The 17,809-nt window shown below is 54.3% G+C and overlaps 1 protein-coding gene across 1 annotated transcript in view; it reads left to right on the top strand.

Annotated features, from left to right (window-relative positions):
• Positions 1-17,056, top strand: part of MASP1 (MBL associated serine protease 1) — a 28,074-nt gene extending 11,018 nt beyond the window's left edge. Inside the window, exons 3-11 of the mRNA XM_067301448.1 lie at positions 806-983; positions 1,417-1,548; positions 2,356-2,552; positions 2,944-3,091; positions 3,599-3,717; positions 5,299-5,377; positions 10,831-10,968; positions 11,995-12,069; positions 15,866-17,056. Of these exons, the coding sequence (XP_067157549.1) occupies positions 806-983; positions 1,417-1,548; positions 2,356-2,552; positions 2,944-3,091; positions 3,599-3,717; positions 5,299-5,377; positions 10,831-10,968; positions 11,995-12,069; positions 15,866-16,761 (1,962 nt within the window). The 3' untranslated portion in view covers positions 16,762-17,056. The remainder of the gene's footprint in view (positions 1-805; positions 984-1,416; positions 1,549-2,355; positions 2,553-2,943; positions 3,092-3,598; positions 3,718-5,298; positions 5,378-10,830; positions 10,969-11,994; positions 12,070-15,865) is intronic.
• Positions 17,057-17,809: the final 753 nt, after the last annotated feature.

Here is a 17,809-nt window from a genome sequence, read left to right as displayed (position 1 = left end):
GGAAATTGCTTCTGCAAAGGTGTCCAGGCTCCCTGGATCACCCACCTGCAGCCCACCTTGGGAGGGCTGAGGGGGTGCAGGGCAGAGTGGGATGGGGCACCCAGGGGAGCAGAGCTGCCCATGCTCAGGTGCTGCGACTGCACTGGGGGTGCAGGGGCCAGGAGGACACATGCACTACAGTGCGGCCCAGAGCTCAGCGCTGTGTTGGAGTAATATGTCCTTAGACTGTAGCCATCAAATGCTGTGCTTCCGACCTGCTGGAAAATCCCAGGCAGCCCTAGGAAGCTGGGACAAGTCTGCTGGATTCTGCAGCAGTGAGGGGAGATGATGTTGCAAGGGAAAGAGAACTGGGCTGGAGCAGAGCAGCTGGGTCCGAGGAGGGTGTGCAAAGCATGCAGCGCCAGAGCTCTCCAAAGCCTCATGGTTCCTCATCACCAGCTCAGCCCAGTCTGGGCCGTTCATGGGCTGTTGATTTGTACAGGTGGGAAAAGTCATTTCCTCCTTTTCAAAATGCACAGAGGGGAAAAGGCTCTGAGAGGCCAGGCAGACCAATGGGTTACTGTGCTCTCCTGTGGCCCAGTGTGGCTAGGTTAGGAAGGCTGAGGTGAAAGCATTGACCAAGAGGTGTCTCCACAGACTCTTCCAAACCACATAAATTTACTTGACGGTCTGGTAGCAGAAGGATGTAGGAATGTCCAGTACCACACAGGCTGGCTTGGCTCCTCTACAGAGCCAAGCGCTGAGCAGAGCCCAGATAGCAAGTCCTGAACCATGCCAAACACCGACTCAGTCTTTCTGCTAACAGATTGAAGCTGAAGACCAAGAGCTGGCAACTTTCTGCGGGAGGGAGACGACAGACACAGAGCAGGCTCCTGGCCAACAAGTGATCCTGTCCCCAGGTCCCTACATGGGGCTCACCTTCAGATCCGACTTCTCCAATGAGGAACGCTTCACTGGCTTCGATGCCCATTACACAGCCGTGGGTAAGGAACACTTGGCCTCCGGGACTAGCTTGCCAGGGTAGCGTAACAAATTCACTGCCCTTTGGGTCCCCCGACTAGGATCACATCCCAGCCCTTGCTTCCAGGGACCCGATAAGAGAAGCTGAGGTCTTTGTACGCAGCCCAGACCCTGTTCTTTGGGGAATTGCTGGGCACTCACGATGCAGTAGAGAGGCTGCAGAGTTGAGACGTACCAGCGGCTGTGCGCCCTAGCAAAGCCTTGCATGCCAAGGACTTTTTCCCAGCAGCTACACTAATCCTCTGCCCCTTCTCCACCCTGCCATTTCTGCAATGTGACCCACCCCATGGGACAACAGATTTCTCAGTGTCCGTGACAAATGCCTCAGTGGAGAGGGATATATAGAAGATCCCAGGGTGACCTCTTTCCTTTCTGTCTCCTCCCCATCCACCCTAGACGTGGACGAGTGCCTGGAGAAAAGTGACGAGGAGCTGGCATGTGACCACTACTGCCACAACTACATCGGGGGGTACTACTGCTCCTGCAGGTTTGGCTACATCCTCCACTCTGACAACAGGACCTGCAAAGGTACCATCCAGGCACAGCCCAGACATGGGGATGGTCACACAGAGGGGGCCCTGAGCAGGCCACAGAGCTGCAAAATGCAGGCAAAACTGCTCTCTCTTGCTCCCAGGAGGGTCAAGGTGCCTCTTCCCCTACGATAGCCTGGGACTGGAGAGTGCCCAAGGCCTGCTGTCGTCTTGCACGGGAAGGAGAAGCAATTTTCCCCGTGGGCTGTACTCCTCATCTAAGCCCTGCAGACCTACTCAAGACAGAGAAATGAAAAAGTTTAGCCTCTGCTCTAAATCTGAATGAGCTGATGTAGATTAGCTGGGATTAGCTCTTACCCTGGGACCCTCCATGTCAAAGGCATGTTTGGAGGATGGCTATGTTGGGTCCTTCTTGTATGGACCCATATTCAGAGCCATGAGCGTGGCTCCCCCATCACACTGAGCCACCCAGCAGACTCCACTTCATGCCTGCTATGGGAATGAGCAGGCAGGGAGCTGGGTGCAAGAAGGGCCAGGTGCTTCTGTGACTGGGATGAGAGGAAGTTGAGCAGCCAGGTGTCTCTTATCACAGGGCCTGCAAAGTGCGTGGAATGTCAGTCAAGGTCATACAAGAGCCGACAGCCCTTTCAGCCCTGTACTGGGGCTAAAAAACGTAGAGGACTTCTCTGTAGCCACCTGCCCAGGCTGAGCATGGGGCATGCAGGGGAGGTTGGATATGGGGAGAAGCCAAGTATTGGGAAGGCGAGTCCACAGGGGCTCCTGAGCATGGCCAGGGATGGGTGCTGGCTGGCCAGATGCTGAGCAAGCTGTGGCTGTGTTTCAGTCGAGTGCAGTGACAACCTCTTCACCCAGAGGAGTGGGGTGGTCACCAGTGCCGACTTCCCCAGCCCCTATCCCAAAAGCTCAGACTGTTTGTACCGCATCGAGCTGGAGGAAGGCTTCTTCATCACCCTGAGCTTCGAGGACAGCTTCGATGTGGAAGACCACCCCGAGGTTACCTGTCCCTATGACTTTATCAAGGTGAGCTGTGCTCTATGTGCTCCCCTAGTCCTGCTCTCTCTTCCTATCAGTTCCCCAGTATTACTGGGTGATGGTCCCTGGTCCCTGGTGATAGGACCAAAATTGCCCCAGTCTAAATGGGGGTGATAAAGCCAGCAGGACCCCAATGCTTGACTGAACCCCTGTCTCTCACCATGTCTGATTTTGCCCTTCTGAGGCAATGATGACCTTCTTTCTGGTCCTGGGCCCAGAAGCTGTTCACAACTCATCACCACATTGTGCATAAGCTCCAGTGACCCCATTGCAGTGAAGTGTCCCCAACCATCAGCCTCAGGGTGAAGTGAGTCCCCGGGATTCATGCCTCCTCCTCAAGCCGTCCACTCAAGCCACCCACTCTTGTTTCTCCTGGCAGATCAAAGCTGGACATAGGGAGTTTGGCCCTTTCTGTGGAGAGAAATCACCAGGACGCATTGAAACTCAAACCAACAGCGTGCAGATCCTCTTCCACAGTGACAACTCAGGAGAGAACAGGGGCTGGAAGCTATCGTACACGGCAATTGGTAAATCCTGCTGCTTTCCTCCATTTTCTAGGCTTGGGGCAGGGGAAGGATTTTGTAAACCCTGCAGGTGGAGGTTGTGAGTTTGGTGATCTATGATCCTGTCTCTGGAAAGGATTTGTGGCAGAGATCACAAGAAAAGAGGAATAAAATAACATGGATACCTCCCTTCAAAGGGTGCTTTTTCTTCCTGCTGCAGCTGGGCCCTGAAATAAGAGCATATTGCAAAGCAATGCAGTTCTGGGCAGGATAATTGCACAAGCAACTGTTTTTCACTCCCAGGCTTGTAACGCCCAAAACCAGGGGCAGCCCAGGACTGGGGGAGAAACCAGGAACCTCCTCTCCTCAGGGGGAAAGAGCCTAGCTGAGCCCTGGTAGTGTAGGCTAATAGCAAAGAGCAGGGCAGGGGTGCTTCACTGCCAAGTGGATGGGATGGTAGAGCTGGGATTCTCTGTTTGCTCCAGTTATTCAGCTGAGTCTCATTTTGCTTTGCTTGCTCTTTATTCAAAGGGAACCCATGCCCACTGGTGCAACCACCAATCAATGGGAAAATCGAGCCTTCCCAAGCCAAGTACACCTTCAAAGACCAGGTTGTCATCAGCTGCAACACCGGATACAAAGTGCTGAAGGTACAAGGCGATGGCATAGAGCTGGGCACTTGGGTAGGAAGGGAGGAATCCTTCATGTTTTTAACTTAGATCACTGCAAAAGCAAGAGCTCTTCTGCTGGACAGGGCTCCGAAGGACTCAAGCTCCCCTGTTTCCTTGTTTAAGAGAGGACTGCTCTTCTAGAGCAGCAAGACCCATGCACTATGGTGTGACACATCATGACACACTGCCACCAGGCCTTGCCAGGCTCCAGCAACACCTGGCCTTTCTCCTGCCATCAACTGATCTGCCCATCATGGGCAAGACATATGTGGTGTCATATAGTTGGAGGGACCCAGGAAATCCATCCCCTGACCCAAGACAGACTCAGTCCCCAAGGGTGTGCTGATGGCCTGTCCCCAACTATCCCTAGGGTATGCAGTCCTTTCTCCCAAACTCAGGAGTGATGCTCCCTGGCCACATCCACCCTTACTGTTAGAAGGGTTTTATCACTGTTAGGGTGGGCTTGTCTGACACAGCATTTGTGACTCCTCGTCCCACCCACAGCAGGCACAGAAAGGAGACTATTCCCCATTTCACTGCACCAATTTTTATACATTTGCCAAGTGGATCCCCCTGGTGCTCTGTTACACCAGCTAGCTCAGTCCTTCCCCTGACTTCTCAGGCATGTGCAATACCCAGTCATTGCTCTCCTCTGATCCACCTGTCTCTGTGTGCCCAAAATAAGACTCTTTCTTTCCTGAGCATCAGGGGCTTTTCGGTCCTACCAAAGCCATTGCATCTCCACAGAGAGTGAACACGACCCACACACCACCCTTCCCCCTCCTTAGGGCAAGGACGAAGCCTCCTCTGAAAGCCACAAACACTCCTTTCCAAAGAAGCAGGAGGAGAGAGGAAATGGCACTTTTCTGAGCCATCCTCTTAGCATCCCTCCAGAGCTGGCCAGCTCAGAGGATACAAGGCTTGGCACCTCTGCGAGAGAAAAAGTCACTAAAAGCCCCTGGGGAGCTGCCAGGACACTGCCTGCTCCCCACCTCAGTGGGCTCTGATTCAGCTTCCAGGGAAACCCGCCAGCCGGGCGTGCGGGCGGCCAGCCTTGGCTGGCCGGGTGGTCCTCTGGGACTTTGTGAATGCTTCAGCAAGTTGAGGGGGCTGGGATTTTTGGCAGGCCATCTCCAGGAAACAGCTGAGCACCACAGGGAGTGCGAGTGACTCACGTGGTGGCTGTCTTCCCTCCAAACCAGTAGCCCGATTTGACTTCCGACATGGAGCTGAGTATTTCTCTAATCTCTTCCCAGACTCATCCTCCATGCAGAGCTGCTTCCTTACCCACCTTTGGCCATAGTAATCCAGCACCTAGAATACAAATAATTGTCTCCAGTTCTTCTGCATTCAGCATGCCATTGAGTTGCTGGTACTAAGCAAAAGAAAACTCTTTGAACTCTTATTTTGATTTTATTATGATTTTTAGCTATAAAAGTCCTCTTCCAGGGAATCTGGATATATCTTGACTAAATCACTAACAATTTGACTTTTTACAGAGAGCAACATTTTCTTGCCTAGTACATTGACAGTGTTTTTTAACTGGCATCTTCTGCACAGGATAACCTGGAAAGCGACTCCTTCCAGATTGAGTGTCAAAAGGATGGGACATGGAGTAACAAGATCCCTACCTGCAAAAGTAAGGACAGCCTTTTTCATCCTGACAATGCCCTTCTTCTGCTGAAATCATTCCATGCTAAATGGAGCTGCCCTGCCAGAGCAGAGTTCCTTACTCGGAAATGCACACCCAGCCAAAGAAGCTATGTAACTCTGCAAAGCTCTTTTGGCTCTTTCTCAGACAACATAACGGGGCTTGGTCCAAATGGCATAGGCAAGAGGTTTGTTCTTGTCTTTAGATTGCTCATATAACTTGATTTGTGACTAGCTTACTGTCTCGCTGTCAAAAAAGAGCCACCCTGGCTCTTGAGAGAGTTCCCAGCAGTGAGGTGAGAAGCAGCACTGTCTGAGATGGGTCCACCACAGTGTGAAGCTTAGGTCATGGGGCTCCAGATGACTTTGAGGGGAGCTGAATCCAGCTCTCAAAGTGTGAGTGAAGTCTAGGCAGACTCCTTCCCAGTTAAAACACCTGAGAGTTTTATCATTGATCAAGGCTTCCTCAGAGCCTATTTGACTGCAAAATCTGGGCACTGCTCACATCAAACTGCCTTTGTGGTGATGCCCATTAATGAATGGTTCCTGCTGGAGGGAGGGAGGGAGATGGCCAGTCCCAGGTGAGTAAGAGAGTTTTGTCCAACCTGTCAGATAAATCTGGGACACCGATAATCTGGCTCCTGGTCTGAAATTCCTTTCAAATGGGCCCAGTGGGATCAAGGGCATTGGAGAGGTCCCAGGTCCTAGCCCAAACCAGGTGCTAAGTGAAAGGGTTGAAAAAAATTGCCCAGATATTTACAAATCTCAAAAAGGGAAAAGGGGCAGAAGAAAGGAGATTCCTTTTGAAAGGGTTTGCATCATCTCTTCTTTCATCTAACCCAGTTCTTCTCTCCGGCCCAGGCTTGGGAGATGCGCTTTTCATGTACCTGATAACATTTCTTTCTTTTCCCCAAACACACACTGCTATCCTTCAGCCCTTGGGGAGGCACTCACTTCTATCTTCACAATCTACCGTAAGGCTGACCCAGAGAAGAGATTTGCAACAAAGACCTTCAAAGAGAGGCAGGAATAGATACACTCAAGGGATGTGGGATCCAGGTTCTTCCCAACAGGCCAGATTCTTTTTATTTTAGTGATATTGTGGATCCTACCTTAGCAGAGTATTTCTGGAGGTTTAATTCATGTTTGCTCACTCAAAATGGAAAGTGGGAGGCTCTTAGACCTGCTAAATAATTTCATATCTGAAAGGGCTCCTTACAAAGTATGGGGGTCAGTGATGTCTCTGCTCTGCAAAGGAAACTCCCCAGTCATACTGCTCTCACTACAGCAGTCTCCCATGGATTTTGTCCAGCACTCTGCCTGAGCAGAGAGCAGTTAAAAATTACCATTGGCTAGAAAAAAAAGACAAAAAATCTGGGTAAATAGTTTTAACCCCAAAAAGCATTATTTTTTTGAAAAAATTGAGATGTTTACCTACATTATTCCAGACGGGCTGGAACTGCTCCCTTCTTGTATGATATGAATCACTACACTGAAATTCCAGGGCTTTTTTGGAAAGCCAAAAAGCCCCTAACTGGGCAATTCAGGCCTTCAAACTGCAATGCCTCCCACCTCCCCTGAACGTCTGGGAGAGGCAAAGCATGAGCAAAAATAGTTTGGAAAGAAATGCAAAAAAAAGATAACTTCTCAGCCAAGGTGGATAAAATGCAGCTCTACGGCCCGGTGAGAGAGAACACCAACCCCACGAAGGCTTGTCCCAGCCGCTGCCCCGGGCTGCCGCGGTGGAGCAGCTGGAGAGGGTCCCCAGCACGGCACCGACTGCACCGCAGCTCGGGGCCCACAACACCCCGCAGGGCTTGCCAGGGTGACAGGGTCGCTCATTAACGATTTCTGGTGTTTTGGGGGTTGGGTCTCCTGCATGCCTCTCTCTGCTCGTCTACTAATTCGGCTTTCTCTCTCTCTGCTTTCCTCCTTCCCCTCTGCCTTCGGCACAGCTGCAGATAGAGCCGACAACCAGACAGAGAGAAGAGCCAGTTCGGAGCAAGTGGCGGCATGAGGCTTGCGCTGGCCGCCCCCCGAGACGGCAGCCTGTCTCGGTGCCCCTCTCCAATCTGTCCGGGACCCAGGGCAGGTTCCCCTTGTCTCAGGCCCGGCTGCCAAATCCATCTCTGCGGCTTGTCTAACTGGCATGGCACTCTTAACCCCTCCACGCCTGGTGCTTCCTTAACTCCAGCTCCGTCTCCAGAGGGGGGAAGGAAATTCGGAGTCAAGCCACCTTTCCCTCTGTCCTGCAAGAACGGTGCCTGCCCGGCCCCAGCAATGCTGCTCGGGGCCCGGGTGCTCCCTCGAACCCCTGCCACATCCTCCGCATCCCTCCCACTCCGCTCGGACGCCATGGCTCAGCTCTGCTTCCCCTTCGAAGACCGCGGCTGCGCGAGGAACAGCCACCACGCGCACGGCTGCCTGCTTGTTTGTTTGTTTATTTGGATTTAACCTCCCACTGCCCTTCCTCTCTGGCCCAGCACCACAAATAAGAAACACTCCTTCCTCTCCTCTCTCCGAGAGTCCTGGTGCCTCGCAGACCTTCCCCATGCAAGGGATGCCTAGAGGATGGGTTGGCATCAGAAACTGCATGCCTTTGCCCGCAGGGCACTGAGCACCAGGGCACGGGAGGTTGCTCTCTCCAGCTCCCGCTTTGCTCCCTGCTGCTGGCCTGGCAGAGCCAAGTATGAGCTGGCATCAGGCCAGTCACAGCCAGAGATCAAAGCCACAAGTCTGGCCTCATCCATGTCCCAGGGGCCCAGGGCATGCACCCTGGGGTGCATCAGGGGGCCTCACTGGGAGGGACCTGGGATGTGGCCTGGTGGCTGGAAGAGGAGGGATAGGTGTACACTGGGGAGCTTGGTGCTACATAGCCCCTTTCCCAAGGCAAAAGTCTGGAATGGCCTGAAGGCACAAACTTGCTCCCCTATCCCTTTGGGCAAGTCCTAGGACATGACGGGGGGGGGGGGGAGGGAACATGTCTATGCAAGTGACCATTCTCCAGGTGTCAGGCCTACCCCAGACCTGTGGGACACACAGGGAGGGAACAAGACATGTGCATTAGTGAGCCTACCACCTGCAGCCATAAACAGCCCCAGAGCAGACTTGCAAGCTGGAGTGGTCCCCAAACATCACTTCCCTCCTTCCTGCAAGTCCTGTTATCCCTCAGCATCTTATAAAGCTCCTGTGGTTGTTGGCACCACAGCCCGAAAGCACCATGCTCCTGAGCACCATAGGAAGAGAGCAGGAAAGCTCCAGCCAGACGGGGACCCGGGGGGACTGCTGAGAGGGGGTCCATGTTCCCCTCCTCTGCTCCTCTGCAAGACCCAGATACCCAGAGCCTCCTCCCAACTGCACTGCACCTGCACACCCATCTCCCATCACCTGCTGTCCCTTCCCACCAGGCAGGAGGTGGAGGGGACCCTGGTGAACTGTGGGCTGCAGTGTTTTGCCGTAAACAAGGGTTTTCCCCCCCAGGCAGGTGGCTAACCCTGAGCATCAGTAAACGTCCATGGTGCTGGCAGCTGCTCCTAGCTAATTCTCTCTTGGTCGGTCTGGAGCACTGCATGAGGAGTTAGGGCTCCTGCCCTCAGCTCGCTGTCCTGTTTAACTACCTCCCAATCCTCTCGCACATAGAAGAGGCCCACAGAGTTCACATCATCCCTGGTCCGCAGGATCTGCTCCCTGCAAAGGCCCCCATTCCCTATTCAACCCCTCATCTTAAGTTAAAAGTTTCTGCTAGTTTAGCAGAGCTGCATTTCCTAGACAGGATTGGAGCTGGGTTCCTGCCCTCTCGCATGGGCAGGTCCCCTGGAACGGGAGACGCTGCACAGCATCACTCAAGCAATTGCACTGCCAATCACTCACACCACAGGGAGTCAGCAGCTCCCACAGGGCACCCACGAGGTAACTCCTGGCTTTGGCAGAAGAGCGATCTTGCAGACAGGGGATCCTTCTCAGGATGGGTGGCACAAGCCTGATCTCAGGGACAGTGTAGAAGGAGAGGCTGGGGGGAGCCCTGTGAAGGATCTGGGGGAGGAAGGGGACCATGGACAGACCATGGGAAAGCCAACAGCACCCAGAAATCCTTCTCCCTCCACCAGGCCCTGGGTCTACATCAGGGGTGGGTGAAGCAGAGCCAAACCTGCCCACATCCTTGCAATGGAGCAGACAGGGTCTTCCCCATTTCTACTCATTTTCCACCACATCTGCAGACCAGCCAAGCCACACTCTCTCTGTCCTTCACCTCCTGCTGTCACGGGACAGCCAGGACCTGGGGTTGCTCAGTCTGAGCTGTAAGCACTGACCAGCATTGCCTGATGTGCAAGGCCCAGAGCAGGAGGGATGGGGCTGCACGGTTAGCAAAGCCTTGCGCTCAGAGGATTCCACTGATGCACAGGATAGTAAATCACTGCGTGCTTTTTCTTGCCCATTAGTAGGTGATGCAAAGACAGAGCATCCCCCAAAGGTTCTTACCTGCCTGTGCAGTTTCTTCCCCTCTCAAAGGTACAACAGAGAGATCTCGCACTAAATGCAGGGCTCAGGAGGGGCTCACAGCATGGGGTCTCCACCAGCATGAGTGGTGTCAGCCGCAGTCTGTGGGATGCTATTTGTATTCAGCGGTGCTGCCCATGTGCCCCGTCTTTGCAGAGGGTGGGTTTCATGGGGCCAGGTAACGAGAGGACTGCTGCCCTGCCTGGGGATGGGGGACAGGCAGTGAGCCAGGAGCACAGAGTAGCCTGGTCAGAGGTAATGCAATGCGGGGGTAGGGGTGGGGGGGCTTAGAGGAGAAGGTTGGAGCTGGGAAATGGACCTCTGTACTTCAGCAGGGCTGGGATTTCCTTCACCGCCTTCCTGGAGACCCAGGAGGGGAGGCTCCACCTCCCAGAGGTGAGGCTGAGCTTGACACCTAGGAGAGATGGGAGAGACAAAACCTTAAATTTAGCAAAGTCACAGCCTGAGGCTTTCCACGTCCTCTCCTGCCCAGCTCTGGAGGCCCTTAAGCTCCTCTGCAGCAGGCCGGAGGTGACTCCTGACCCCTCAAGAGGCAGTGAAGGTGGAGAGGGAGCAGCTCTCCACTCCTCAGGGAGCCCCATGGCCTTTCCGGGCGGAGAACACAGGGAGCTGTGGGGACTCCCTGCTGCAGGGTGCAGAGGCAGCCAAGCCAACGCAGACATTAGAGGAGCAGAGGGTTAGACAGTCCATCGGTGGCTAGGAGTTGAGCTGGCCTGCCTCCAGCTGCCACCTGAAGTGGACTAAATTGTCAAAGGGGGAAGCGTGTCAAGCTGTACCACCTGCGGTGTCCTAGATGGGAGATACTGGGCTACACAGGCCTCTCTGTATGACCGCTATGTGCTGAAGCCCAGCGTTACCTGCCTGCTAGCAAGGTGCCCTGAGAAACGGCGCAGTGCTCAGCCTTCCTTCTGTGTTGACTTCCAGTTGCTGACTGCAAAGCACCACCGGAGCTGGAGCATGGCTTTGTCACCTTCTCCTCCAGGAACAACCTCACCACCTATGGGGCAGGCATCCAGTACCACTGCCAGCACCCTTATTACCACATGGCACCCAACAGCACCGGTGAGCAGTGGGGCAGGGCCGCACCGCCACCGGCATGGTGCGGGTGGGTGTGCATCTGTGTGTGCATGCATGTGCAAGTGTCGGGGGAGCTAAGGACAGCCACCCTGGCATGCGCTGCAAGCAGCAGTCTGTGCATATAAGTTATATACGTGTACCCTGCATCTGCACTACCTGGGTGTCAGATTGGCCTCATCCTGCTCCGCAGCAAGGTAGGACAGAGTTGACACCACGTGCTGCTTTGACCATGTCTTTCATAGCCTTGGCAGAGCAGAGTGGCAAACGCTCTCCATAGGCACAGGGCAGCCAGATCCATCAGCTATGCCTGAGGTCCAGAGCTGCTGCAGAGCCTTAAACAGGGCCTTTTGCTCAAAGCAGCCTCACCTGGGTCTGCAGCCCCCATCCCAGCACCCAAATGTCCAGCAAGACCAAGACAAACAGACAGCAGTGGGATCACAGCAGGCTGAGTTTTCATGTTATCCCCCTGGTCAACAACCACAGAGACACCATAAGGTGCTTTGCGAAGCCCCAGAGGTCACTGCACGCTTTGGTCCCAGCTCTGGCAGCAGGAGGGGCTGCACAGAGCCCAAGTGCATGCTCCAGCCCTCCTTCCTCCTCCTCCCTCAGCAAGGAAAGCCAAAGGATTTCCTCTCATTCCAGTGTTCCTGCTCATGTTCCCCTGCAACCCACTGGCCCTGTGCATCTGGTCCCGAGCATCCAGCACTCATTAGTGTAACGAGCACTGGAAGCATTAATGGGACAGCAGTTCCCAGGAGAGGCTGAAGGCAGAGCACAAGCTCTCCAGAGGACTCAGGGCAATGACACCAAGGGTGATTGCACGCACATGGAGACAGGACTGCCAGGACCCCTCAGGGAAAGGAGCACAGAGGACTTAACAGGGAAGTCACGTCCTGCTCTAGAAAAGTGTTCAGAGGGTCCTGATGGCTGGGCAGGGTCTCCTCACTGCAAAAGAACCCCCCCCCCCCCCAAGCCATGCCACAGCCCAGCTAACACTTTGCTCTCTTCCAGCCACCTACACATGTGACGCGTTGGGGGTGTGGAGGAGCGAGGAGTTGGGGACCAAGCTGCCATCCTGCCAACCAGGTACCAGGGGTGGGGGTGAGAGCAGAGTGGCTGGACCCACGGTGAGGGGTGCAGAGGGGAGATGGGCAGGGACAGGACTGTCTCTGAGCTTAATGTGACCTGGTGCTTCCCTAGATAAGGACCCTGCTTTGTGGCAGCAGTACCACGCGTCATGGGCTATACATATCCTGCCTCTGGTTGCAACGTATGGCCAAGAGAACGATGGGGACACAGGCCTCCTGCTATCCTGGCTTGCTGGGTGCTGGCTACAGATGGCCAGGGTGCAGAGGGTGTCTCCGAGCAGCAGTGACAAGGGCATCACTGTGGTGGTGTGGGGCCACGGCTCAGGCAGCAGGGGTGCTGCAGCCATCCCCACTGTCCAGGTGGCTCCAAGCTCCCCACTCCAGCAGAAGAAGGAAACCAGCAGCCCCAGCACCCAGAGCAGAGCCCACTGGCCACAGTCAGCCCAGAGTCACCAGAGGTGGCACGTGCCATGCAGCCAAGGGCAGAGCATTACCTGTCAGCTCCCACTAGCAGTGTGTCCACATGCAGGAGTAATTAGCACCTCTCCAAGCCTTGCAGAAAAACCCAGCTGGTTCACAAGGGAGGAAAAGTTCCAAGCCTTTGAGCAGTGGCAGAAATGTTTGCAGCCAGCAAGTTTCCAGGCCAGGCGCCCACTTGGGATCAAACAAAAGTTCCTGGGACATTGGCTGGCCCTAGCTGAGCGTGAGGCCGGTCTGGCTGCCAGGAGGGGGAGTGGAGCTGGCAGAAGCTTTCGGTGCTGGTTACATGCACTGCGGTCTGATGTGCAGGGATGTCTCTCTGGAGAGGCGCAGGGGTCCAGCCGCTGCACAGCAGCTGCAGTACCCCACATACCCAGAAGCTCAGGACCTGGCTCAGCCCCATGGTGGGTATTGCAGGGTGTCCAGCTGGGTTAAGTGATCCGAAGGCCAGAGGAAGGATCCAGTGAGATACCCTGGTGCCTACAGAGCTCAGAAACCAGGCTTGTGGTTGCTCTTGTTTCAGCGGCTGCTCCCTGCATCCCTCCGTGATGCTTCAGCCTGAAATAATTTGAGCTGGGAGCATATGGGGACATCTTTTGGGGCCATAGTTGCTTTCATGGGCTGTTTCCAGACCTCCTGATTAGTGACAGAAGTCAGAGAGACTTCAGGAAAATGGAAAATCCCAGAGAGAGGGTGACGTTCTCCTGAGATTGGGATCTGCAGGCAGCAGCTGGCCAGCTGCTCTTCAGATCTTCTCATGTCTCACGCTACCTCCGTATCAGTAGAAACTCCTCTTCCAGGCCACTCCACGTCTGCCTCTGCCATTAGTGGGAGCATTTGCAGCCTGGTCAGCATTTTTGATATGTAATTTAATAGAATAAATATTTGGCTGGTTGCACTTCCTCTAAAATCATCTCACTGGGGTGGCTGTCAGCTTTGGTGCAGCAGAACAGCTGGGCTGGGCTGGAACACAGGAATTATTTGCCTAAGCATGTTTCCTATTCCTTACAGCACTGGAAAAGGCAGGGGAGCTAAACGCACAGAGAGGCACACTCCCATGCTGCCTGTGGGAGTTACAGTTTTCCTAGCAGCAGATCGCAGCCACAACAAATCAGTGTTAGCTCCTGCCCTGCTTACAAGGCTGGCCCACAGCCCCGATGCCATCGCCCTGGGGGGTCAGGACCTCTTTTCTGTGAGGCCCTGCAACCCCACATCCCTGGCAAGGGAGCACAGAGGGTGTCGCGGCAGAGTGCTGGCATTTTCCTTGGAGGACGTGGATTCCCTTTGTGGGCCGAGAGGGATGAGAGTGGTCCTCCCGTTTTCCTCCTGCCTGCCTCGCAGCACACCTGTGCTGCTGGGATTTTGAGGCTCTTCCAGCTGTGGAAGGGCAATGACCTTCCCTGTCATTGTCCAGCCTGCCCAGTCCAACCCTCTCAGAGGCATGCTGAAATCCTCCTCTTCCTCACACCAGGTTGCAGGGCCTGGCAAAGATGGTCAGAGGCAAACTAGGCAGCACATGGGGCTCTTCAGACATTAATTCGAGGTCTGCCAAGGAGCTGAGCAGAGGAAGGCTGTTTTGGCTGCCACAGCTGTGATGAGGACTCAAGAGGGAGGGAGAGCAGCCCACGGTGCTAGGCAACATCCCGCAGCCAGGCGTTCTCCAGCCACAACTCCTCTGAGAGCACGAATGCCACAGCCCTGGGACCACAGGGACCTTATGACAAGCCCCAGAGTGAGGGGAGAGACTTGGCTGGGCTGACGTAAGTCTCCAGTCCTCCCATCAGCATTTCCCTGGGTTTCTTGGCACATGGAAAGCAGGAGCTGGGCAAGAGGCAGGATGGTCAGGAAAGGGCTGAGTGAGCTCACAGGGGAGTGTGAGGTTGCAGGATTACTCACTTTGCCTTTCTGTTTCTGAAGTGATGCAGATTCAGACAAATCGCTCTAGAAACCGAAGTGCAAAGTGAGGAATCGATGGACTCCCGCAGAGCCAGGACAGCAGCCAAAGGGAGCTCCCAGCTCCAAAGATGCCACCTTCCCTGCTCTGGCATGGGGGACTAGTGGCTCAGCTTGATTCTGATCCTGTCTCATTGCCGGCTGAAGAATGGCCTGTTTTGGCCAGGTTGCCGTAACCATGGGAACCTTACAGCCATATTTCAGGGTATGCACACCCTGGAGAGATACAGGGAGATTTCGGGCCCCCTGTCCCACCTTGAAGGTATTGCAGGCTCCAAAGGTGCAATGATGGATGATGTTGAGCAACATGAATTCATCAGAGCAGGTAGATTATGCCATAGGCTTAGTGGCACCTCCTGAGACAACCACCTGAGATCCTCTCTTGGGTCTTCCAGGCTGCTATTTAGGAGCAGATGCCACGACTGGCATTTCCAAGGGCACGTTGGGGAATGGGGTCCAAATACTGGAAACCAACAGGCTCTAGACTCTAGTCCTGGCCTGCTATTGACCCATAGATAAGACACTGCCTAACTCTATGCCTCATTGTCCACAAGCACAGAAAACATGGGACAACCCTAGGGCTTGGTATGACTATTTTTACTGCTTGGAGAGTAGGTCCCTATTGTCCTTGGACTGTGAGCCAACAAAGATGCTCCATGCTCCGAAAGTCTTGCAGAAATAGCTCAGCCCAACAGAGTGATGAGATGTGTCCAATGTCATGTAGCAGTTTGGTGGCAGGGGCAGCGCTAGCACTGAGGTGTCCTAGTCTCATGTCTGAGCCATCAGGCTTAGAGAAATACAGGGTGGCTCCTAGCTCACAGAAATAACTGGACAAGCCATGTAGGCTTCAGACTGGCCTCTGTTTCCCTGAGTAGCTTCAGTGAGGGCTGAACAGGGTCTGCAGATGTCACACCCTCACCCTTATGGAAGAACAATAGACTGACCCTCTCTAAGGGGGGGCAAACCATGGCCAACAGAAATGGTCCTACCAGGCAAGGGAGACACAAAGGGAGCTGGGGCTGCCTTTAGGAAGCAAAACCCTGCAGAACGACAGACATGCTCCCTTCCCAGACATACCTCCAAGGACTTGTTAGCATAGGGGATGGGGTGCAGTGCCCAGCCTGCTTCAGGCTCTTAAGTGCACTCTGCCAAGAGAAGGTGAGGATGCTAGAGAGGATAGGCTTTATCCACCAGGAAAAGGAGTAGAGTTGTCCTCTACAGAAAGAAAAGACACAAGCGAGCATTTGGTTATAAATATAACCAACCACGTGGTATAATCTACAGGGGTGTCCCTTTTCAGCGGTTCCCTAGATAAGTGCTTGCTCAGCTGGGAGTAACTGTCCTGTCCCTTTTGTCCCCAGTGTGTGGCCGGCCAGCTCGTGCTCTACCTGGGATCATCAAGCGCATCATTGGTGGGCGAAATGCAGAGCCCGGCTTCTTCCCCTGGCAGGCCCTGATTGTGGTGGAGGACATGTCCCGGGTGCCCAATGACAAATGGTTTGGCAGTGGGGCCCTACTCTCAGACTCCTGGGTGCTGACAGCTGCCCATGTGCTCCGCTCACAGCGGCGGGACAAGACCGTCATCCCCGTCTCCAAGGAGCATGTCACCGTCTACCTTGCCCTCCATGATGTCAGGAACAAGATGGATGCCATCAACCGGACAGTAGAGAGGATCATACTCCATGAGGAGTTTGACATCCAGAATTACAACCACGATATCGCTCTGGTCAAGCTGAAGGAGAAAGTGACGATGGGGAACTACGTCATGCCTGTCTGCCTGCCTCAGTTTGAGCATGAGCTGGAGGGGCCTCACCCCAACACATTGGGGCTGGTGGCCGGCTGGGGTATCTCCAACCCCAACATCACTGTGGATGAGATTATCAGTTCAGGCATGAGGACACTGTCCGATATCCTGCAGTATGTCAAACTCCCAGTGGTGCTCCATGAAGAGTGCAAGACCAGCTATGAGTCCCGGTCGGGGAACTACAGTGTGACCGAGAACATGTTCTGCGCCGGATACTACGAAGGTGGGAAGGACACTTGCTTGGGAGACAGCGGGGGAGCCTTCGTCATTCAGGACCCAGGGACCCGGAGGTGGGTGGCCCAAGGGCTGGTTTCATGGGGTGGCCCAGAGGAGTGTGGCAGCAAGCAGGTGTATGGTGTGTACACCAAAGTCTCTAACTATGTGGACTGGGTGGAGAAGAAAACAGGCTCCTCCGAGAGGTGGACATTTCTGGACCCTGAGCTGGAGAGATGAGTGACTAAGCAGCTTGCTGCTGCTGCTTTGTTATTTTTGTTGTTTTTTAATATGCTCCAGACTCTGGTCTTTCGCAAGCAGTAGCCACGATGCTCAGTCACACTCCAGGCCTTTGCCAGCCCTTCACGTCATGTGTTTCGCTTGGTCCCACATCCCTTTGCTGTGCTCTTTGGAAAAGTTTGCTAGGGAGCTGGGGGAGGGCAGCAAAGGGCTAGATCTCAGCCAGCTTCCTTAGCTCATACTGCTGAGCTCCAAAGCTTGCCCCTGCTCCCGGGGAGGCTCCCTCCAAGCCATGACAAAGGCACAGTGATGGAGGAGGCATTTTTCTGCCACCTAAGCCTTGTCTGTGCACAGAGAATTTCCCCCACACCCCAAGCTCTCACACCAGCTCTTCCCATCAGACAACATAACTGCAGGAGCAACAGGGGCTGAGGACAATGTGGAAAACCCAACTGGGCAGGCCTGGGACTCACAGGTCCCTCACACTGCATGACAGCATTTTCTTGTGAGGAGTAGTGAGAAAGCACTAGGGGATTGCCAGCATTTTTATTTGCAAACAAATGTCCCTGTCTGATGGCATCTCAAATGATGCTCTGCCTGGCCCTGGGGATGTGAGGATGTTTCCACATTAGCCCTAACCTTCAGCCGTGGCTGGAAAGCTTGTATAATGTTATCAGGCTGCCGAGACAGCACCGACCCAGATGGACCACTCTACCCGCCGTGTGGGGGTGGGCACCCCACAAAGGACACAGAGATGGGGAGCAGAGTTTGGCTTCAGTGTCATCCTCACATCCAGCCACCACCTTCTTGCCTCCCTTCCTTATCCATCATCTCTATCACCTCAAGCGGTCTCAAGTCCTCCCTTCAGACCAGAGCTCGGAGTGGTTTCCAGCCACAGTAGACCTCCTAAGGAAAGATTTCCAACACACAAGACAGCATCACATCTTCTGGCATGGCAGGAGACATGTACATAACAAACATTTGTTCTCAGCAGAAGCATTTCAGAGAAAATGGATCTATTGCCACTGAGAGCTATGGGAATGCAGCC

The sequence above is a fragment of the Apteryx mantelli genome, chromosome 9 (genome assembly GCF_036417845.1).
Source record: "Apteryx mantelli isolate bAptMan1 chromosome 9, bAptMan1.hap1, whole genome shotgun sequence".
Taxonomy (NCBI): Eukaryota; Metazoa; Chordata; class Aves; order Apterygiformes; family Apterygidae; genus Apteryx; species Apteryx mantelli.
The sequence above is the reverse complement of the archived record's forward strand: the minus strand, read 5'-3'. Positions and strand labels throughout refer to the sequence as shown.